At 38.5% G+C, this 23,051-nt stretch overlaps 2 protein-coding genes across 3 annotated transcripts; one reads left to right on the top strand and one right to left on the bottom strand.

The window, feature by feature from the left end:
• Positions 1 to 660: 660 nt before the first annotated feature.
• hipk1a (homeodomain interacting protein kinase 1a) lies at positions 661 to 14,136 on the top strand. 2 transcript variants are annotated; one of them, XM_015004648.2, is made up of 16 exons: positions 661 to 1,026; positions 2,760 to 3,499; positions 4,557 to 4,930; positions 5,022 to 5,145; positions 6,435 to 6,554; positions 6,634 to 6,720; positions 6,810 to 6,991; positions 7,083 to 7,233; positions 7,848 to 8,052; positions 8,558 to 8,676; positions 8,757 to 8,905; positions 9,309 to 9,461; positions 10,291 to 10,446; positions 11,373 to 11,569; positions 12,018 to 12,148; positions 12,861 to 14,136. In XM_015004648.2, the coding sequence occupies exons 1-16, from the start codon at positions 987 to 989 to the stop codon at positions 13,236 to 13,238; spliced, it is 3,306 nt and encodes a 1,101-aa protein (XP_014860134.2). In that variant the 5' UTR covers positions 661 to 986; the 3' UTR covers positions 13,239 to 14,136. The 2 variants fall into 2 exon arrangements, with proteins under 2 accessions (XP_014860134.2, XP_014860133.2); XM_015004647.2 differs by having other exon boundaries at positions 8,754 to 8,905.
• A 668-nt stretch (positions 14,137 to 14,804) lies between these two features.
• sdf4 (stromal cell derived factor 4) lies at positions 14,805 to 21,574 on the bottom strand. The gene is made up of 7 exons (XM_015004649.2): positions 21,362 to 21,574; positions 19,427 to 19,742; positions 17,515 to 17,651; positions 17,327 to 17,440; positions 17,082 to 17,240; positions 16,234 to 16,409; positions 14,805 to 16,023 (listed from the first exon to the last, which is right to left on the bottom strand). The coding sequence occupies exons 2-7, from the start codon at positions 19,732 to 19,734 to the stop codon at positions 15,847 to 15,849; spliced, it is 1,071 nt and encodes a 356-aa protein (XP_014860135.1). The 5' UTR covers positions 19,735 to 19,742; positions 21,362 to 21,574; the 3' UTR covers positions 14,805 to 15,846.
• Positions 21,575 to 23,051: the final 1,477 nt, after the last annotated feature.

The raw sequence follows: 23,051 nt of genomic DNA, 5'->3' as shown, positions 1-23,051 counted from the left end.
AGGTTATTTTTTGTCACTCGTTTCAGAAAGTGAATCTGATGTTATTTAGTTTCATTAATTATTTTGATGATTATGGGTTACACATTTTGAAAAGACACCCAAAATTCAGTAAGCATGTACTCCCCTTCGCTCTCTCTCTCTTATTTCCTGCCCCTTTATTGCATAATAGATCCCATAAACAAAATCTCAAAAATAAATAAATAAAACAAAACAAACTTGATGACATTTATTAAATCAATTGGACAATTCAAATAAGTTAAAAATTAATCAATTCTGTAATAATTTCTTAAATTTAAATTTATTAATAAATTGTTTCATAAATTGGAACAAAAAGCATGTCACGCGTTTAGATTACATTCATAAAAACTCTTACAAGAGGTAGAATTTCGTTTGATCATTTTTCCAAGTTTCCAGAAAAATAGGGGAATAATGTTATACAAAAACAATATTTAAATTATATTTCAGAAATTATTAATTCAAGAACAAATATAGAAGTTTTGTTCGAAATAATGAGTTGGACAAAAACCTTGTGAAGATTACAACGCTTTCGCTGTATGTGTGATTTGATTCAAGAAAAGAGGAGGAAGATGCATGACCTCAATAGACGATCTTTGGCAGTTTTACTCCCTTCACTCTGCGATGAAGTTCAAGCGCTAAGAAGTGACTGATATGGCTAAAATAGACAATCTTTGGTTACTTCCATGCAGTGCGGTGGTTACGTCCACAAGACAGGAAGCAGGCCGACGATTTGTGAAGATGGTGCTCGGTCCAGGCTACGCTGCTTACCGTAAAAATATGTGACATCTTCACTGTCACCGTGGAGGTTTTGCTCGCTGGATGCACGATGCGCCTGTGGACTCGGGTCAGGTATGACTCGTAGCCGGCTGTTATTAGCTTAGCTAGTCCCTGCTTCGCTCGCTGCGCAGCGCTCAGCTGATCCGCTGCAGCGGCGCACAGACTTTGGCTGGAAGATGTTGAGGCCTTAGATGTCAGATTGGCGACGGTGTGCTCGTTCAACAAATCCAGGTAATGTCATTTACTCTTTTTGCTTTATTTTATTCTGGTTTAGTTGACACTGGAGGCGGAAATTTGTGTAGGTTCATGTGATATTGGTTGGACTTGACGCAATGTTTTGGTGTGCATCTCTTTTCTTTGTAAGTACCTTTTCATCTACACTTAACATTTGCTTTGAACATAGCAACATTTACTTTATTTTTTCATATTTATTTATGTGCGTTACTGTTGAATAGCAATAACATAAGTAATTTATTATTTTTGGTTTGCCCCTTGTGGGTTACTGAGGCAAAGGGTTGCAGAGCATGACTCTTGTGTCTTTTGATATAAATGGGTTATAGCTTATTAAAACGTACACTCAGGAAGTTAGCATAACAATATAAAAAACTGGAGATTCCCTGCATGATAAAGCCTAAAAGGGATACTGTGGGCTAGTTCATTTTATGTGTACACAGTAACAATATACTAAAATAGAAATGTTAACCAGTTAACCAGAAATTAGATCTGCAGTAGTAACTCAAAAGTTTTATTCTGATTAGTTCAAAACTATTAACAGAAAAAAATCATCATAACCTGATCTTGCAGTTAGGAGAGGAATGGTTTACATAAACACCAATTGAAAGATGGAGGGGAAAGTGACATAATGTGTCTACATTTAATTGAAAACACATTATGGTCAACACCTTAGAAAACCAGTATTTTAGAATGACATGCTTCTAATTTTAACTCCGTGGGCCTCAGCTCAGATGTTTTCATCAACCACATCACCTCAAAAGATTTCAGTAGTAATATTACAACAGGTATTCTGTGCAGACATCTGCAAAGTCTACAAGTCATTTGTTTTTATTACATATACTACTACACTTCTAGATTTGATTTAAGTTGGGTGGCAAAGCACTTTATATATTGTTCAGTACGGCACTAGAGATATTCAAAGTTTATAGGTAACAGTGGAGTTTGGCATTTGTTTCTGTGCTTCCTGCTACTGGCAATAACAATATTATTTTTTTCCAGTTGATATTTACAGTACTACTATGTGCATGAGAAAGAAACCATCAGAAGTCCAGATAAATAATCTGTGCTACATTCTATGGACGTGGCTGGCAGCCATATTGAATACAAAACTCAGGACTGTTCAGGGCTATGCTAAAGTTAGCTTTGGCCACTATGTTGTCAATAGCTAAAGTGTTACTAATAGGAATTATAACTCCATTTATTAGTATTTATTACTCTGACAATAATAATTGGAAACTATATGCTATAAGCAGTTCCTTCTCTCATTTAAATTCTAAAATGCTACCATAAGAATGTTTGCTTTCAATAGTGAATATTAAGTGTTATGCTAGCATTAACATACTAGCATAATATTTAAAACTTAAAGTTTTGTAATATTTTTGTTTTTCCTTGTCCCTACTATGTAGAATAGTATAACAAGATATTATTAACAGTAATAAATGATAATAGTGAATTGAAACTGTCTCCTTTAGTTCATTTCTATTGGTTTTATCTCCAAAGTGTGCTGCTGGAAACATTTGACAAAATGCTGAAAGTACTTAAGTTTTACTGTGAAAAAAGTGTACAAACCCTGGGCAAACTCCTAAGCCCCTGTGCCAGTAGCTATCCTACAGCTAGATTTATTTTCAATGTACTTGTAGTTCATTAAAAATACAATAATTCAGGCCTTTTTCTGACATTTAAACCAAGTTTGTTCAAAAGTATCCACTTTGTCTCAATCCCATCTGCAGATATGTCCTCGCAGCTCCAAGTGTTCTCCTCCCCCTCCGTTTCCTCCAGCGCCTACTCTCGGCCAAAGAGGCTCAAAGTGGAGAACCCCACCTGGGATGTCTCCAACCGGTTGGCGGACAGCGGCTACTATCAGCAGAGCCCTTCGCAGGCAGCTGCCCCCTCCACTTCCGGCTCTAACTTTGACCTGGTGTACAACTCCAACCAGGTCCATCCCCCTGCAGCCGGCTCCAGGGAGCAGACGGTGGTACGAGCTGCAGACAGCACAGGAAGCGTTCGTGGACCTGCTTCCTCCTCCTCCTCTTCCTCTTCCACCTCTTCCAGCCGGCACATTAAGGATGCAGGGTCCTCCTCCCAACACTGCGAGCTTTACCAAAAGCAGTACAGCTTGAAGAGGAAGAGCGAGGAGGTGGACAGCAGCGACAGCGTTCAGATACTAGAGGAGCTATCGGCGCCTGTGGTGTCGAACCGCGGCGGCGGCGGAGGGGGAACCACCACGGCTCAGTCCATAGCTCACTCCACCTCCACCACCAAAAGTAGCAACTCCCACAGCGAGGGCGATTACCAGTTGGTCCAGCATGAGATCCTGTGCTCCATGTCCAACAGCTATGAGGTGCTTGAGTTTCTGGGGCGGGGCACCTTTGGGCAGGTGGCAAAATGCTGGAAGCGGGGCACCAACGAGATAGTGGCCATTAAAATACTGAAGAACCACCCGTCTTATGCACGACAGGGGCAAATAGAGGTGAGTTTGTTGTGCTGAATATCTCAAATTTAGCAGTGTTAATAGATCGATTGACCAAATATTTGGGTTTTGAAGATTTAATTTTTGGAAAATTTAGATTTTTCCACCACTGCTCTCATTGGATTTCCATAGTTTAGAGCAGAGGTTCCCAAACTGTGGGGCGCGCCCCCTGGGGGGGCGCCGTGCCATTGCAGGGGGGGCGCGGGAAGCTGTCTGGATGAAGAAAAAAAAAACAAAAACAAAAAAACATGAGGAGAAAAACATGGGGGGCGCTGGGTTTTTACCTTAGAATGACCAACTCTGTTATTCCTCTGTCAATTTGATACAGTAGGGGCTTCCGCACTTCCCATAGGTGTGTTCTCTGTCACTTTTATCAGCAGTTAAAACTGTTCAATCCGTTGTTAACGTGGTAACCTGTTTTTTCGAGCCGCCTTTAAACGCAACATTTGGGAACCACTGTGGGGCCCAGCTGAAAAAGTTTGGGAACCACTGGTTCAGATGTCAGCCCACTAAGGGCAGCATTGAAACAAGCATGTCTTAAAGGTTCTATTTACTTGGTCTTTTAATTCAGGTCAGCTTTATATTAGGTACAGGCTATGATGTTTTTATTTTAGTTATGATAATAAAATCATAGAATACAATTGAAATAATGCAAGAAGTAGTAATATTATTAGAACTACATGGAATATAACAAATAATTTAAATGAGGATTGTTGGCCGTTGTACTTTGGTATAAGTTTTACAGAAAATACTTAATAGAAGTAATTAATCTTTTACACATTGGCATGGAAGTTATTATCAATTTGAACAAACTGACAATGCTTTCATAACTGATAAATTGAAACAGGCAACTGTCTATTTTGAAGAAAGAACCACGCAGACTGAGCTGCTTATGTCAGATCTTGACATGAGCTTTTTTCTTATTAAAACAACTTTTTTTCTCCTAATCTTTAGATTTTTTAAGGTAATATCATGACTATATTCTCATAAAATAGTAATAATTTTTTAGCCAGGACCTTCTATGAATCTCTTATCCCCGTCTTTCCTCCACCGACAGGTGAGCATCCTCAGCAGGCTGAGCACAGAGAACGCCGATGAGTTCAACTTCGTCCGATCGTACGAGTGTTTCCAACACAAGAACCACACGTGCCTGGTGTTCGAGATGCTGGAGCAGAACCTCTACGACTTCCTGAAGCACAGCAAGTTCAGCCCTCTAATGCTGAAGTGCATCCGGCCCATCCTGCAGCAGGTCGCCACGGCGCTGATGAAGCTGAAGAGCCTGGGGCTGATCCACGCCGACTTAAAACCAGAGAACATCATGCTGGTTGACCCTCTGAGGCAGCCGTACAGGGTGAAGGTGATCGATTTCGGCTCTGCCAGCCACGTTTCCAAAGCAGTGTGCTCCACCTACCTCCAGTCCAGATATTACAGGTCAGGAATCTGATCCACTGCAAAGGTTTCTTTAGGTTCTCAGTTAATTCAGTCTGAGTGTGAATAATTCGGCGTAATTGTGTATATGCAGAGCTCCAGAGATTATCCTAGGTCTCCCTTTCTGCGAAGCGATCGACATGTGGTCTTTGGGGTGCGTCATTGCTGAGCTGTTCCTGGGATGGCCCCTTTATCCTGGTGCATCAGAGTACGACCAGGTCGTATGCACTGTAAAGGAGTTTTTATGTGCTTCCTGACCCATTCAGATCATTCAGGCTGAGGAAGACTGGGCCAAATCAATTTATAATCAACAGAAAAAATTGGACTTCATAGATGTTTTTTTTGTTGACAGAGGGAATTGTATTAAAGATGACCTATTATGCTTCCTTGAATCTGTTAAGTTGAGTCTGTTTTCGGGCCTCTTGTCACTTTAATTCAATATAAGTTTCTCTTCAAACAGAGGCACAATTATACAAATTTACATAATTTGCACTGTTTGTTCTGCAGATCTGAATGGGTCAGTTGCACAGTGTAAATGTACTAAGCCTGGAAATATTTCCAAATTTTATGTACTTGGGGTGATTTTGCATGACAAACAAACACAAAGTAGAGCATAATTGATGTGGGGGGAAACTTGTAATGTGTTTTTAAAAGCATTTTGTTGCATGAATTTGTATTTAATGCCCCTGAGGTATGGAATAGTACTGCCCTTGATTATGCTAGCATTTTGTTTTATGGTATTAACCAACTTTAACTGTATTCTTCACTGTTTCTTATGATGCTGTTTTTCAATAAGATTCTTTAACAAATCTAACAAAACAGCTGTTTTTGTGCTGAGATTGAATTACACCTTGTTTATTTCTGTTTACCAGTTACGTGACTTTAGAAGACAGATTGTTTCCGGGATATCAGAGTAAAGGGGCCTAAATTCAATGCATGTCACATTTTTCAGACATTTGACAATTAATAGCTGTAACTTGACTTTTCACATTTAAAGTTTGTGGTTGTAATGCAAAAAAATGTGAAAAACTTCAATGGGCACAAATATTTTTACAGGGCATTTAGACTTTTCACACAAGCATCTTCTACTTTTTAAAAAAATCTTCCTCAGTTGTTTTACACTTTGTTTCTCCGTAGTATCATATTTAGTATACATTAACTTAAAAGTACATTATAAAAACACAAACTCTTAAATAATTAAAAAATAAAACTCACATGTAACTTTACAGCAAGAAATATGAGCTTTTTTAAGTGAATAATTCCCTAAAATTGATTTTAGGTCGACTGGCAGATTTTTTTTTCTGCCAGTGGAACAGTGGAAATCTTTTCTCCCATGTTATGAGAGAAAAAATTTGCCACTAAAACTATTAATATACTAAGACATTAGCACTTGAAATTAGACCAAAAATACCTTGTAAGTCTTTGTGTTTTTGCAGTGTGAGTAGCTTTTAATGTAAAAAATGAGACTGCATGTGTGTAAAGCTTCCTTGCACTGCTCTCTCTCCAGATCCGGTATATTTCCCAGACTCAGGGTCTCCCAGCAGAGTACCTGCTGAGTGCAGGGACCAAGACGAGCCGTTTTTTCAACCGAGGCCCCGATTCAAGCTACCCTCTCTGGAGACTCAAAGTCAGTGCTTCCACTGGGATTTTTCTGTACAGTTTAGATTTGTCTACAATGTTTAGGAGCTCTTCTTTTTCCCCTGCAGACACCTGCTGAACACGAGGCAGAGATGGGCATCAAGTCGAAGGAGGCAAGGAAATACATTTTCAATTGCCTGGATGATATGATGCAGGTATGAATGTAAATGTACAATATGGTCATTGAGTTTTGGATTGCCATGATTGCTGTGGGACATTTTTACAAACACTGACTCTCCTGCAGGTGAACATGACCAGCCTGGAGGGCACGGACATCCTGGCGGAGAAAGCCGACAGACGGGAGTTCATTGACCTGCTGAAAAAGATGCTTACTCTCGACGCAGACAAGAGGATCACGCCCATGAAGACGCTGAACCATCCTTTTGTTACCATGACACACCTGCTGCACTTCCCCCACAGCTCACAGTAAACAGATATATCAATCTGGATAGATTATAAACTTATTTTGCTTGTTTTGCTTGCCGATTTATTTATTTATTTTCTTGTCATTTGCCAGTGTGAAGTCTTGTTTCCAAAACATGGACATATGCAAACGCAGATGCAGCGCATTTGAGAACGGGAAGAACATGTTTGCCAGCAGCAGCACTCCGAGCGCAGCCGCCAACCTGACCGTCACATTCAGCAGTCAGCTGAACCAACACAACCAGGTGGGAACGTTCACGCTTTGAATCTGCATCATGTTCTCACACAACAACGACATTTTGTTTCCACAATCCTAGAAGTGCAGCTGAAGAAAACTTTAGAGTCGGAAATGTTACATGACCTTAAATCAAGACAATTCATAGTTTCTGATAAATATCTATTGCAGGAACTTTGTCATTTTTAATCGACCATTTTTTTATGGGATGTTGATATGTCTGAAAATTAGTTTCCAACCTAAAGACAGGAGAAGTACATATGTAGCAGTTGAATTATGTTGTGGAAATGAAATACAATTATTTAATTTAAACATTGTACATCTACTAAGACTAGCTATTGTTATTATATCTTTATTTAAAAACATTAGTTGTTTTTTTATATTTTAAGAACCACAGATTGCAGAACTCTTGTTCATTCACCGGGAAAGCTTCCCCATAGCATCATGCAGCCACCGCCATCTTGCAGAGCTGATGTGATCAGTGCCGAAAAAGTTTAAAAACTGAATGCTTTTGCAAGGCGCTATATATTTTGTCCTCATCCATCTAGCAATAATAATTATTTCTCTCTGTTGCTGTGCTTCGCCAGCTGACGTTTGAGAACATTTTTCTGTCTTGTCCCTCAGATGGCGTCCGCAGGGGGACAGTCTCTGTCCCTCAGCAGCAACGTCCCGCTGCTCAACTATCAGCCAGGTCTCTACCAGCAGGCCACCATCAACATCCCGGGCCTGACCCAGCAGAGCGTCCCTCTGCAGACCCGACCCACGCAGCTCTGCGCCCAGACAGAACCGTTCCAGCAGACGCTCATCGTCTGCCCTCCAACCATCCAGGGTGAGAGAATTTTTGGGTTTTGAAGATTAAAAGTTTTATTCTTCACCAATGCACTCTAGTTCAAAAATAATTTGTTTAGCAAATTATTTGCATGATTATTTTTATTAAAAGTGAAGACACCGTTTATATTCCTCAGACAATTAGTCTACACCTGAAAAACTGAAGTACAACTGTTTTTAATATTCACCCTAACATTTAGTTTTTTAAACAACCCCTCATATCTTTATTCATAGTTTGTTTCTTTAACAAACTTCTGTATGCGCTTTTTTCCTCACAATTTGAAGATGTTCTCCTTTTAAAATTTGTTCCTATATTCTGCTATTTTTATAACTATATTCTTGTAATTACACAAAAATTCTAGTAGCCTGACTAATACTGTCTCGTACAACTCAGAAAGGGTGACTGAAACAAAAGCCACTTTTTGAAAGTATCTTAGGCCATTTGTAATTTCTTTCTTAGAAAAGAAAGTGAGAAATGCTGGGATATGCTTGTTTTCTCTACCTAGGTCTCCAAACCACCAATAAGCCTTCTGGTTACCCAGTAAGAATGGACAGCTCGGTGCCACTGGTCGCTCAGAACCAGTCCTCCCAGTCTCTCCACCTTCAGCCCAGCATGCTGACACAGGTATGTCACCCTGCCTTCCAGAACTGATGTGAACTTCTGTGTTTAACTAAATGTTATTTTGTTATGTGAATGAACAGCAGGGCTGGCCGGCTGGGACGCAGCAGATCCTCATCCCTTCCACCTGGCAGCAGATGCCCGGCATGTCCATCCACAACCCGGGCCAGGCCGTGGTGCCCGACTCGCCCGTGGGCGCTCCGGTGGCTGACGGCCAACAGGCTGCTGGGTGGAGGTAGGGTCAGCTCAAGACTCTGCGACGTACCAGCACTTATAGACAGGTTGCAATGTGAAGTCACGTGCACAAAGTCCCGCAAAAAAACTTCTCGCCGACAATGACTGTTGACATACCATGCTAAATCTTAAATGCATGCGTGATAAAGAAAAGAAAAAGGGATGCAGTGCTTTGCTTCTAATTGTAATACTTAAATCTCCACTTTATTTTTGCTAATGTCCTGCTGCGGCAGCGCAGTCTTAAACTAGTATAATGAAAAGTGAAATAATCATCTTTTCGCCTTCCAGCGTTGTGCGCATGCGGCAAATTTTCCAGATCTAAACAATAACATGCAACTTGTCTATAAAATAATAGTTTGTTTCTAAGTTGTTTATACATGTTTTTTAATTCACTCCCCCCACAGGGGTCGTCATGGTAACCAGTATGACGGCGTCAGCCAGCAGGACTCTGGCGTCAGCCGTCACGCCGGCGTGCAGAACCACAGCTCAGGGGCTGCTCACGCCAGACCTCAACAGGGCAAGAGGTCAAAGGGCCGACATGCAGACAGCAGAGCCAGGTGTCTGGTCTCACCCAGTCCGAGTAGAAAGAGAATAACTGGATTTAAACTCACAAATATGTACAGACCCAACCAATAAATTAGAATGTTATTTATCTGTAGATGTAGATTAGTTACACACAGATGGATGTTTTCAATTGTTAATTGTGAGGATTTTCTGTTTACAGATTAAAAGAAAAAAAAAACATTTAAGAATATTACATGGGACCAATAGTGGTGGTTTAAGTTTGATCTCTTTATTATTACCTTTTTAGGTAACTGTATGATTGTGACTGCGTGATACAGCAATCATACACAAGTCTCATAAAGAACTGCACACAGCAACTGCATTTAATCATATATTCAAATATATTGTTATTAGTTGATAATCTTATTGAATAAACAGTGGAGAAAATAGTAAAAATAACAATCCAGAGAGTTTTTGTTTTTAAATTCCTTTTGGAATAAAGTATTTTTAAAAATAAAATTTTAATAAATAATTTGGAGCACATTTGCAACTAAATATTCATGTTTTCAATCATGATTTGTGTAAAATATGTAGAAGTGTGTTTTACCTTTTAATTTAGTGCTTCAAACAAAACAAAATTTTCCAAATATTTTTGATGCTTTAAGATTTTATGGCTCCCACAGTCCGAAAACATAAGTTTTTTAAAAACGTGTAACATATACAGGCAACGTTTATACTCAATACAGCTGATTTTTCAAGAAAATATCAAAGAGGTCGAAGGGACAGAACAACTGCATTATGGGTAACAAGAACAGCTTTCGTCCTTGTATCTGAAAAGTTTTCTTGTTCATAATGCCTTTCTCTCTCTTTCCTCCCCTCCAGGCTGCATTCGGCTTCCACAGTCGTCCACAGCGCTTCTTTCCCCGGTGACCAGTCTCAGCCCATCGTCATCTCTGACACGCCGAGTCCCGCCGTCAGCATCATCACCATCCACAGCGACTCGGAGGACGAGGGCGAGACGAAGGTCATGGCTGCCTGGTGAGCCGAACTTCAGACATAACCTTCACAAATATGCTTTTCAAGATTCATGTTTTGCATGAACCCTCAAATATCCAGAGTCCGATTTGGTTATTTTGATTATTTTGAGTTTAGGACTCCAAAGCTAAGTCGTGAAAAGTCAATGTTATTTACGATTGAAACCAGGTATTATCATACATCTACAACGGCATATTGTGACCATTGTAGATAGAAAATAAGGAGTAAATTTCTGGCAAAAGAAAAAATTATTTTTTTGTCCTTGTTTTATTTCTAGTATATTTCTGGGAGTAATCTCAAAATTTCAGTTTTTTGGCAGAAACGTACTTCTACTTTTGTTTTTTTCTATCTACAATGACCCAAATACGCTGTTGTGTAAGTCTAACAAAAATATAGTTTTTTCTTCTCACTGAAGTTAAATCAGGCCAAACCTTTATTCTTTTAGGTGAGTTAAAATTACCAAAATCATTTCTATTTGCTAAGAGCCTGAAACATAGCGAGTACATTTTAAGAGATTTTTTTTCTTTGACTTTCTTTGCATATTGTGTTTAAACATTTGAGAAGAAAGCTAATTTAACTTAGCATGATTTGTTTGGATTGTTTCAATGTAAAGAATATTTATTACTCCTAATCACCTACTGATTTGTGTAATTAAAATAAAGTTTGTGTTATATTTTAAACTTTAAACAAAGTTATTAAAATTGGGGAATTGTTTGCTAAATCTGTGTTTAGATTTTTCATAACATACAATTTTGTAATGTTTTAGTTTATTCTGCTGTAGAATGTCAAACGCCATTTCTATTGTTTTAATATCCAAAGTGTTGGTGCTGGAAAAGTTAGAAAACTTGCCTTCAAAATGCTAGAAAAGTGCTTGAGTTCTCCTGTGAGGAAAATGTATGAATCCTGTTAATGGTGCTTCGCTCCTGCAGCTCCGGAACGAGCCAGAGAACAAACGTGATCAGCTGTGTGACGGTGCATGACTCCCACGACTCCGACTCGTCCAGCACCAGCAGCCCTCTGAGCCCTGAGACCAACTCTCAGCCCTCCAAGTCTCTGGCCATCGTCATGCCCTCTGTGAAGCCTCAGCCTGCTGAGAGCGCAGCCACCAAGCCAGCAGAAGCCCCAGGTCCAGTTCGCCCTCACATTTCTGTTATTTATTAAGAATACACCCTTTATTTTAAGTCTTCTAAGTTTTGCAAATAATACTTAATAGAAATACTTAATATTTTAAATCAGTAACATCATATTATTATCTGTAGAACTTTGAAATGATTATGCAAACAACTGAGTCTGTTTCACACAAACTGATGAAGTCACGTCACATTTCTCTCATTTAAAATGATAAAATTCTGTCTTTTTTCTGGAAATGTTGTGACTATATTGTCATAGATAAACAGCCTAGTCTCTGTACTCTGTCTCATAACTCACAGAAAGGATGATTGAAATGAAAGCCAATTTTGAAAATATTTTTGATCGAAGAAAATTTATTAAAATCAGATCTAGTATAAAAAAGATTGTATTTATAAGCCATATTGCCCAGCCTCTCAGTTTCCTCTCTGGCTCTGCACCAGTAGATTCTGCAGTCGGAGCCTCCGCTAAGTCCAAGAAGGCGTCGGCTCAGTCGTCATGCCGATCAGGAGATTCCAGCACCGATCGGCATCAGCGCGCAGCGTCCGGCAGAGTTCAACCTCTTAACCTCAGTCAGGTAGCAGCGATTACATCACCACAATTACAAAAATATACACCACCCTCAAACTTTGCCATGTTAAGTAAAATATTTTGGAGGGATTTTATGTGACCCACACCACAAGGTAGAGCATAATCTTAAAAAGGAAAAAAGGTTTTTATATTTTTTCTCTAACAAAATGTCATCTATTTGTCCCGGAAGTTACTGCGATAAACAGCAGGCTTGTTTTAAGTCCATTTTCAAGACGCAAGCACAACCTCTCAAAGGGCTATAAACTTTAATTTCAAAAGAAAATTTAACACCTGACCTGGAAGATATTTTAAATACCCCAAATAAGAAGCAACAAGTAAAATGGATTATAAAGTCGCTGTAAACAAAATTGTCTTTCAAAGAAAGGGATAATTGAAACCAAAGGACCAGACAGAAGCTTTATTTGTGTAGCACATTTCAGCAACAAGGCAGTTCAGAGAGCTTTACGTCATAAAAAGCACTTTGAAAATAAAATCAATATAGTCACCACTTGAGAAACCAGTAACAAACATTACATTTGTCATCTAGTTCTTGGTAGAAAGAGTGAAAGAATTTTTTTTTACAATAAATCATACAAATAAATCAATAAATCATAGAATTGGAAATTATTGAGCTCGTTTTTAATTTATGTGTTGCTTATTGTGACAGGCCTACTGAGAGCAGCAGCTTCCCATCTAAATCAGCTCGTTATGAATTTCAGGTGCAGCAGTCCGTGATGCAGTCTTCCCACAGTCACACAGGAAGCGGCGGCTCCCTACGCCGTCAACCCACATACCCGCCACCCGTTTCCTCTCACTCCTCCTACCGCCTTCAAGACGCCGCCCTTTTCAGCTCCACGCCGAACCTGTACACCTACCCGGCCTCGGCCGCCCTGGCCTCCGTGTCCCAGGCCGTGGACCAAATGCAGGGCGGCAGGCCGAGCGGCGCTTACTCCTCCCTGGCTCTGCTGCAGAAGAACGCGGGTTTGGCCCTCGGTGGGCCTGCAGCCGGACAGTACAGCAACCCTCAACCCCAGCCTTTCAACCGTTCCAGTGCTGCTTACCAGAGAAAGCTCAACCAGTTCCCCCCGTACCTGTGACGACTGCAGCAGCACTCAACCATAACCAAACTGGGGCTGGAGACGAGCACAGACCTCGTTTCTGAGCTCTTATTTTAAACATGGCTCCATTTTTATTTTAATCTGCTCCACTTTATTTCTGCTGCATCACTGTGACGAGCGGCGCAGCCCAACCGAAAGTCACCCAACATCCTGAGTTGCAACATTTCATTGAGTAAGAGGCATATGTTGTAGAGAAACTGATGCTGCTTTTCATTTTTTTTTTTTACAGTATTTTATTCCCAAACTCAGCTGCCTTATAAGGGCAGTTTCCCTTTTTATTTAACTATGTAACATCTGCACATTGTGGTAAGTTGGATTAAGATGTTCGAGTAATGAATGTAGTGTGTATGTATTTTAACTTTTAATCGAAAACAAAAAAAAGGTTAACATACCGTGCTGTGTACTGATGTGTCAGTGTTTTATATGTGACTGAATACAACCTTTGGCGTCAAAGGTTAATTGTAGTGAAAGATGCCGTGTGTTATGGACGAATTCAGGACTTAAACATCCCATAGAGGACACATTATGGGAGTAGATCTCAGCAGAAGTTTGTAACCGGTTCAGTCAGATTTGAAATTTATACAACATAAGTGTTTGGTTTTTTTTTTCTTTGGAAAAAATGTTTGTTTTTGTTTTGTGAAGTGGTGTCTGTGAAGTAAACTGTCCAAACGTCTTAATCGGGTAGAAGTCTGTGGGGAAAAACTACTGCATTTGATTTGACGCAAACATGACAATGAAATTAGCTAAAAGATAAATTAATGTTCAGATGTTGCTGTTTCATAGTTCATGTGATGGCTGTCCGTACATTCATGTGCAACATTAGAGAAACACAGTGATCCTGGACCTGTATGTATGCAATAAATCTCAAAAATATAAATCTGCCTCTGTGATTTTATACTTAAACAGTTCCACATTTTTTTCTTTAAAGTGAGGTTCTGCTGAGTGTTATAAGCAGTAAATATCTTACCTGTGACTGTCATCTTTAGCCACTAAGATGTATCTGCTGCAGATCTGCACTGGTGTATTTTTACATTTCTACATTAAAGTTTAACAAGTTGAACAAATTTTCTCTGTAATTGGTAGTTAATTTCCATACTAAACTGAAGACTGGGAAGTTTGTGCACTTTGTTTCTACAAAGAATTTTATGTGAATGTGGAGCAAGTATGAATCTGTATGATGGCGTACTAGGGGCATTGAATATAAAAAAAGAAGTAATTTTCCTCCAAAAATACAAGTTTTGATCTAAAATGTTGTAGAAAAAAACTTGGAAATTTCTGAGGTTGAACAGAAATTTTTGGCAAAAGTAACAGAGATTTCAAAAGGGCATTAATGAAAGTATGTATCAGAGTATAGACAGTAAATCTAGAATGTTGTCAGTTTTATAATAGAATAAAAGATTCAGATTTCATAAAAAAATGCACCAAATTTTAACTTAACATGTTAACTACAGGATTAATACATATTTCTAAACCTTCTTTTAGCAGTTTTACTTAATTACAGATGCCTCTTTACACAAAGAAAATAAAGCCACTAAAAATATTCAGTTGTGTTTTGGTTGATAAATGTTTATTTGTTGTACATTTTAAAAAGCCGAAACATTCTGTTATAAATCTTATTTTACAATCGAACCGGGGACAGCACAACCAGCAGCAGGATCCCAAACGATCCATGTGGACTTAATTCTTTTTCTTCATGCTTTTAAAATTAAACAAAAAAAAAAAAAATGAAGAGAATTTCACACAAACCAGAATAATTCTGAGGAACCAACTCAAGGATACCCAAAGTAAATAAGTGCAAGAAATTAAAACATTCAAAATTAAACAGTTCAATAAATAAAATCCATCTTCATCCACATGAATAAAAGTATAAAGTTAAGCTGCTGTTAGAAAAGTCAGAGCTTTAATTATTATAAAAGAAAATAGACATGTTGCATTCAGATGCAATTTATTTTTCTGTTCATCAAAGTGACAACCACTCAATATATTAATTTCTTTCATTCTTTTTGTAATTTGGTAGTTTGAATGAAGATCTATGTGATATATATATATACATCTATTCACATAGATATTTTACTGATGCAGCTTTTAGGAACATTAACAGGTTTTCAATCGATCCAATTATTCCTACTGTGACACTTAAAGAAGAGCATCAGAAATCAGTTTTAGAAAAAAACTCAGAGCAATGACTTATTAATGAGACTAACTGTCTATATTACATGTGAGTAGCTCTGTTCTCTCCAACAAACATATGGCTATGCAACAAATGTCAATATTTACACTGTATACAGACATGCTGGCGAAATGGCTGCATCAGCCAACACAAACAGTACCATCTGGGCTAAAGTTCATCATATACACACATTCCACAATTTAAGAAATTTATTCGGAGAAGTCAAAATCCCCAAATTACCGTCTGATGTTGCATGGAAAGTACATTGTGTTAACTTTCAATGTTTGGGGGAAGAAAACCCAGTGATGGGATTAAACAAACAACAGATCCAGACTTGTCCCTGAATCAGATTTAGGAGGTGTGTGTGTGTGCGTGTGTGTGTGTGTGTACATGTGAAGGCGTCTGTAAGCTTTGTGCTCAGAATTCCTCGTGCACGTTTCTGGCGTAATCCATGAGCTTGCTGCCAGTGAAGTATTCGCTGTACCTCAGGATTTCTTCCAGCTCCAAGCGGTGGTTCTGGTTCTCGTCTGCAACGGCGATCATCTGCTTGGCCTCGTTCAGAGCGTTGTGCTCGTTCATCGGGTCCATGTACTCCTGGGAACATTTAGAACACCAGTTTTAAATTTTGAGCTATTTGAGCTAAATTACAGGAAAGGAATTTTGAAAACATTGTCAGTGGTGACCACCATGACCCTGAAACATTAGTAATAAACATTAATTGCACCAATACTAAAGTGCTAAAGCAACACAGTAATTAGTGGAAGATAATGTTAAAGCGCTAGTGTGAGTTCTTCTGCGACTCACCTCCAGCTCATTCATGGTTACGATGCCATCGCGGTCCGAGTCGATGACTTCCTCAAACTCCTTCTTCCTCTCTTTGACCCAGTCGTCGTCGATGTCCTGCCCCTGCTGGTTCTCCACAGTTCCCACGGGTAAAGAGATGAACTCCGACAGGGTCAGCTTCCAGTCTCTGTCCTGGTCTGCAGGAGAAACACAGGACACCTTAAATCAGGGATGCACTGACTCAGTTGGTTCACTTCTGATACCAATCTGAGGGTCAGTGTCAACCGATGCCGATCCGATACAGAAAAACAAAGCTGAACTGACAAAAACAATAGATTGCCTACCTTGGTCAAACAAGTAAAAATAAATTGCAACAAACCTTTCAAATGGTTCAGAAAGTGTAAATAGGAATTTTAAATATAAAGTAAAATATCTAACAACATCGCTCAGAGCATAACCCATAGAACTAGACTGAATAGATCTGCACAGTCACTGACATCTGAGCTAGATTTTTTTCCGAACTTTGGACCAATACAGATATTAATATCAGATCGTTGCATCTCCAGCTTAAATTGCCCTTCGTTATACAATAATTAGTAAAACCAGAGAGCATTTCAACATCTTAACTCGATAAATTTATAGAAACTGAACCAGTCAGTCCTTTAATTGCAGCACCATAGCCAATCAGCACCCAAAGTAAAAAAAAATGAAACATTTAACATTATTAAAATTTTTAAAGATTGCAGCAAGTCTGGTTCCTTGGTACCAAAACAAAACAGCCATTTACATTTAATTTCCCCATCAGTCTTAGCTCCAATGATGGCTTACAGCAGCTTTATGCAACAGAGATTTAGAAAATGTTAACGTACCCAAGTCTCGCACTATTTCCTTCACCATGTATCTGAGCATGCCTTTGCTGTGCTCAGGGTGGAGGAAGGAGAGGAACTCTTCTTCATCCAGCCGCTGGTCAGCAGGAGGATTATCGGCTTGAAACCAGCGGTCCTTTAGGCTCTCCAACACCTCCTGAGCTGCAGGGATAAAAACAAGAAAAACAGTTTATAACAAAGATTTGAAGCCTTTCGTCATTTAACAGCAAAGCATTAAATCCACTTACTTTCTTCGTCCAGCTTCAGCTCTTCCTTCTTCTTTATTTTATCAGTAACCTCTGTTTCATTAAAACCTTTGCTGGCCAGGAACTTGACTTTGTACTCATCCCATGTTACGTAACCTAAAAGCAGCAAGAGCAAACAACTATTTAGCTCTTGAATACATTTTAAATATTTATCAATCTGAGACTCTCACCATCCCCATCTGGATCAACGGCCCTGAAACTGTTCTTGTTCTCCTCCATGGCCTCCTTGAAGTGCTCCTTCGTCTTCTCCACGATCCAGTGCTGCATCTCCTTGGCACTCACACTCCGGTCCTTGTTGACGTCGACTCTGGAACGAGGGAATTCACAAAAGAAAAATGTCAAGTCAGTCAAGTTTGCTGCCTTTCATCCAGTTTTCACTCCACACTGCTGTTTATTTTGGCAGCAAAACCTTAAACTGCTGCTGTGCCAGTTACTCAAAAGGTTGTTGCTTAGAAACCAAAGAGTGAGTGAGTTGCTAGGTAACCAAAGAGTGAGTGAGTTAATGCCACCAACCTGACCATAAGAAGTTGAGCAACTAAAGTTTTTCTCTGTCTACATCTCCCAGAATGCCGTGTGGTTCTGGATCAGAGTTCAGTGAATATTCTGCTGATGTCATCAGCAGTGTCTATATCAATATACATTGTTATTGATTTATTATCCAGTCGTAGTCGGATGAATAAAACTTTGCAGGGTTCGTATACTTTAATCATCAGAATAAAATCGAATTAGTTGCAGCCCTCGTTTGTTTGCACCTTTTTGCACCACCATCATTACTGCAGTTTGTCGCTGTTTCTCATTTTACTACCTCAAATATTTGACGGTAATGTGGACGCTCTGCTGTCAGCAATCAACTGTGTTTGCCTGCTTGCATAAACCTGTTTATTCTGTCAAAATGGCCAACATAAAATTTTAAAGTAAAGGACATGAAAACCAACCAGAGGAGTAGTGCCTATCTGTTTTATATCTCTTCTTTCTATTGGTCGTTCCACCGTCTTCCCTATTTAAGACACTCTTAAATTCACTAAACGTTCTCCTCACAAGTCCAAACATTTTCTCATATTAGGATTTCTCTTAAAGCCTAAGATGTTTGTGAACAAGGCAGTTCAAAGTGAGATGAGACATGTAACAAACACAATCACATTTGTCAAATGCCATTATCAAAATCCCTAGGAATAGTTAAATTTAGATTTTTACAATTTGAGAAATTCAAATAATTGTCCTTAAAAGAGGCCAGAAGGAGCTACGTTTAGTATTTCTTGAGAATACCTGTCCTAAATTAAAGTTTCTTTGATTTCATCACTTAACTGTGTCAGTTCTGCAGACGTGTTGCACACACTAAGAAAGCAACTCACACTGCAGAGGTCTGAAAGGCTAGCAGTTATTAGAGGCGAAACGCTCTGCAGGTCGTTGTTGGACTCCAACATAACAATTCTTTCTTCAGCTAAAATGCAAAAAATCTCATTTAATGGTGTCATCTGTTAGAAATCCATGGAATCCATTTAGATGTCATCACCCTTCAAAACTGTGTCTTTTTTTAAATATCTTTGCTAGACTGATTTCAGCTGAATTTAAGAGAAAGTTAAAAAGATGTTTTTGTTTCCAAGTTGCCACGTTAATTAAAGGTGTACCAACACAGCAGGTTTGCCAGGAATGCAGACGTACGTGTGTGGTTACTGAACTTGCCCTTTAAATTTTTCTCCACCATCTTCTGTGCAACGTAAAGAAGGCCTGAAGTGAGCAGAACTGTGTCTCTGCATTTACAAAACCACAGTATTTCTGCAGAATTCTAATATTGCAACACACCCTTAACTAGATTCGTTGCAGCATTTTGTGGCTGTATTACAGTTTTTATGCTGCATAACTGACCTTTCTGCTGTTTTTATCTCATTCGTTATCTTTCAGCTCCCGTTGCTGATTCACCCCATGAGGGACAGTAAAGGATACTTTTCTGTTTCAGTGTTGAAATATTTAGCAATTTCAGCCCTGACCTTCAGCGTTGCAGCAAACCTGATCTTATCACGCCTTGCTCAGAAATGCAGAGACTCCAAGCTGTCTACAGAGTGCCAGGAAGACATTTCTTACTTGGCAAAAATTTCAATGAGCTTCTTCCTGTTCCGCCTTGGCTCCGAATCCTCTTCAAACTCTTCCATGTCTTTCCCCAGGAACACTTCCTGGTGGAAGTCCTTGTTGAGGTGGCCATCCATTTCCATCTTTAACCCGTTCAGGTGGTCCGGTGGAAGGATCTCGTTCTCGTCCTTAGTGGCCGGAGACTTATCCTTGGAGGATGACATGTTGGCCGGACGCGCGTGTACATCCAAAGTTAGCAGGAAGTAGAAGAGCAGAGACAGAGCCAGGAGCTTCCTGGACCACAGATCTCGGCAAACAGCCATGATGACTTCTGGAAAAACACGAAAGCAGAAAATCAACCAGATCAACTTGGAGAAATTAAACAAAAAAAATATGTACAGTTTTTAGAAAAAAGTAGAAGCATCTCTAGACATGCCTCAGAAATGTAAATAAACTATGGATTAAATGGTTAAATTGACATGTTCTATGTAGAACTCCTAAACTGGACTGGTTTTAGGTTCACCACATTCAAATGCTGTAAAAAGAAAACAAACAAACAAAAAAAACCCTAACAAACACCTTTCATTTTAGGCAATAAAATGTTTATTTTCTTACTTAAAAACAGTTTAATTATTTGTTTATTTGCATGTTTTGTGTATTTCAAACATTAGAAGGATGTACATCTGCATTTATCTGGTTAATTGTCAGAATAATCAATAACTAAACCCATAGTGGCAGCCCTAAAACAAATATCCCTTTTCTTCCAGATCTATATATATATATAAACAACAACAACAAAACTTGCTTTTATTTAAAAACTTCTCCTGTGAGATGATGTGAATTCAGAGTTAGACTCTAGGCATCACTCTTAACTGCGGACACCCATTTTCCCAAAATTTAATAATCAAACAGTTAAATCAGTTAATTTTCACAGTCATTGATGATATACAAGAGTTCAGGAGTAGGAGCAGGACAGATTATTAATCACCTTAGTAAGTACTAAAATGTCTGTCTAGTTGCAGATGGACATTGAAATTTTATTAATTCAGTTTTTTTTTGTGTTTTTTAATGATTATTTTCCTTCAGAAAGCTGGAAAAGAATTCATATCTAATTAAATTCAAAATCTACGACTGTAAAACTGTAAATGCTTTAATATGTTCAAAAAGTCACTTTTTTTTGTTTAAGTTTTCTTTTTGGTTTATGTTTCCTTAAATCTTTTGGTTATGTTGTTCATCACAGCAATCTATTATTATTATTGCTATTCTTATGGTGATTTACACAGTTAATGTTCAGATTTTCATAAAATAGTTATTTATATAATTTCATTTTTGTAGATTGTACATTCATCATTGGTCAAACTGTTGCCTCAACTTTAATGCCGCATTCACGTCTGTTCGGAGTTTTCTGTACCTCAACACGCCCACTGGAAAATCCCACTTGTGAACCCTTATTCAGAGCGTCTTTGTGTGACAGGAAAAAGCTTAAACAAAACAAACAAAAAAAAAACAAAAGTGAAAATAAATTTAAAAACCTAAATACTCCGACAGTGTAGGTTGTAAGCTAGCCTTTAATATCTTGTTTGTAATCTAATTTACAATCAATAATTGATTTTGAACATTCGAGATGTGGCGGGTTTTCAGCCCAATTCACAAGGTCAAAACTTAAAGTGGTCCTCCTATTGTTCATATAGTACTGTAATAAACAAGCACAAAAAGAGACAGGAAGAAGCAGTTGAGTTTTTACAATTTTGTAACACGCAGTTCGAATTACTTTCACCCGTAAGTGAAGTACAATCGTGGTCACTAGCTACTATATTAGCGCCTTTTCTGTCAGCAAATATCCACCTGGCATTAAAATGCTACTTGCAATGATAGTAAAAGTGACTTTCAACGGAAGACTGGAAGCACATCAGCAGCTAGCTAGCGTTGATGTTTGATAGTTACACAGACCTGCGGTAAGTCAGTCAAGATGTCACTCTGCGATCCCGGAGTTAATAGTCCTCCGACACAAACCCGCTAAAAAGTGTAGAGCAGTTCTGTCCACGTCAACAAAAACAGACATACAAGAGGAAGAATGAAAAAATGGTGTCGATTTCCCGATAATTTCCCAGGTCGATCAGTTGAACTGGTTAGCCGCTAACGCTGTTTTAATGAATTATGTAACCACTCGTATTCGGAGCTACCACTTCCGGTAAAGCATTCCAAAACAAAATACGTACGTACGTTTGAGTTCAACAATTTGTAAATGATCGTATAAATGTTAATATAATGAAAACTAACTCTGTGCCAATGAAAACAGATTGCAAGACATCATTTACGTAAGAATTTGATGATAGTTTTAGCTCACATGGTTATTTAAGGGCCCAGGAGGCAAAGATCTCGGACAGCTGTTATGTTTAATGTGGATATTTATCGTTTTCAGTTTTGTCCAGTAACAATAATTTTGATTTGTCGTTCTCACAACAAAATTAAAATTATTTAGGGTTTTAAAAAAGATAAAACAAACTGGCAGCATTGCTGGAGTTGTTATTTTTCTATTTTCTTCCATGTTTGTTACATGAAAGAATCAATAAATAATAAATTCAAAAATATGGTTAAATACAGTTAGTTTATGCAGTTTAATGATACAATTCATGTGACCAGTGCAACTGATGTTGTTTTTCATTATTTTTTATCATAAATAGTTCAACAATATATTGTCATATTGTCCAACCCTATTTCAAAATTTTAAAAATAATGAATATAATATCCATGTATTTTGTTAATGAATCATAAGATGAATTCACCCGTATCAAATTTAAACATCTTTGAAATCTACATTTTCGTTCTCTGTTCTTCTGCATGTTCTTTTTTTTTCAGTATAAGGAGTGACTGCATTTTTTTAGTACTCTTGTTTTATAATGTAAAACTACTTCCGGTTTTCTGTTGCATAGGCGAAACTTGAAATTGTACCTCATACAGCTTCCTACTACGTTTCATCCAGCTGTGCCAGCGAATACAGAAAGAGATGACGCAGTGTACAAACTGTAGTTCCATTGACTTCCTCTAGATGTCACTGTTTTCAAATTTAATGCCGTAAGAGCAAACAGACCAAGCTGTCTGAAATTACAAGTTAGAAAGTGAAAACCAATACACAAATTATTCCAGAAACATTTCATTTACGCAAAAAGAAAATACTGTTGTATCTGAAAAACCCACATAATTTCCTAAGTTTAGAATTATATTCAGAGAAATTTAGAACCTCTGTGTATTTTATAGAGAAAAGTCAATAAGCATCATTAGGGATTAAAAATAAGTGCTCAGGATGGAATATACTCCCATGTGGAGCTCTTTGGAAGTTTTCCTAAACTTGTGGTCACTTAAAAGTTTAGGTTTGTTTCTATTTCCATCCCAGATGTAAACACACGAGTTTGAAATAGTAAGCTAATACTGAGCCAAAATGACAGATACAATAATTTATACAAGCAACACACACAACTTTATTGTCTGCCAAAGAGCCTTCCCAACTCGACCATTTCATCTATGAGATAAAACAGAGCAGAATAAGCCTGTATGGTTGCCAACAGAGAGAGGCAAAGCAAAAAGAGAGAGAGAGCGAGAGAGACTGGGGCAGGGGGTGGGAGGGAGAAAGGGAGATGAT

This window comes from Poecilia mexicana, unplaced genomic scaffold, assembly GCF_051168715.1.
Source record: "Poecilia mexicana isolate PSO_F unplaced genomic scaffold, ASM5116871v1 scaffold_7, whole genome shotgun sequence".
NCBI lineage: Eukaryota > Metazoa > Chordata > Actinopteri > Cyprinodontiformes > Poeciliidae > Poecilia > Poecilia mexicana.
This window is presented reverse-complemented; position numbering and strand designations above follow the sequence as displayed.

Bases quoted from the DNA above. Each gene is read 5' to 3' on its own strand.
- hipk1a (XM_015004647.2), top strand. From the start codon at position 987: ATGTCAGATTGGCGACGGTGTGCTCGTTCAACAAATCCAG. The intron at 8,906-9,308 runs GTAGGGTCAGCT...CTCCCCCCACAG, and splicing joins CAACAGGCTGCTGGGTGGAG to GGGTCGTCATGGTAACCAGT. The intron at 10,447-11,372 runs GTGAGCCGAACT...TCGCTCCTGCAG, and splicing joins ACGAAGGTCATGGCTGCCTG to CTCCGGAACGAGCCAGAGAA.
- sdf4 (XM_015004649.2), bottom strand. From the start codon at position 19,734: ATGGCTGTTTGCCGAGATCTGTGGTCCAGGAAGCTCCTGGCTCTGTCT. The intron at 17,652-19,426 runs GTAAGAAATGTC...CCCTCGTTCCAG, and splicing joins CTCATTGAAATTTTTGCCAA to AGTCGACGTCAACAAGGACC. The intron at 16,024-16,233 runs GTGAGTCGCAGA...AAATGTTCCCAG, and splicing joins TAACCATGAATGAGCTGGAG to GAGTACATGGACCCGATGAA.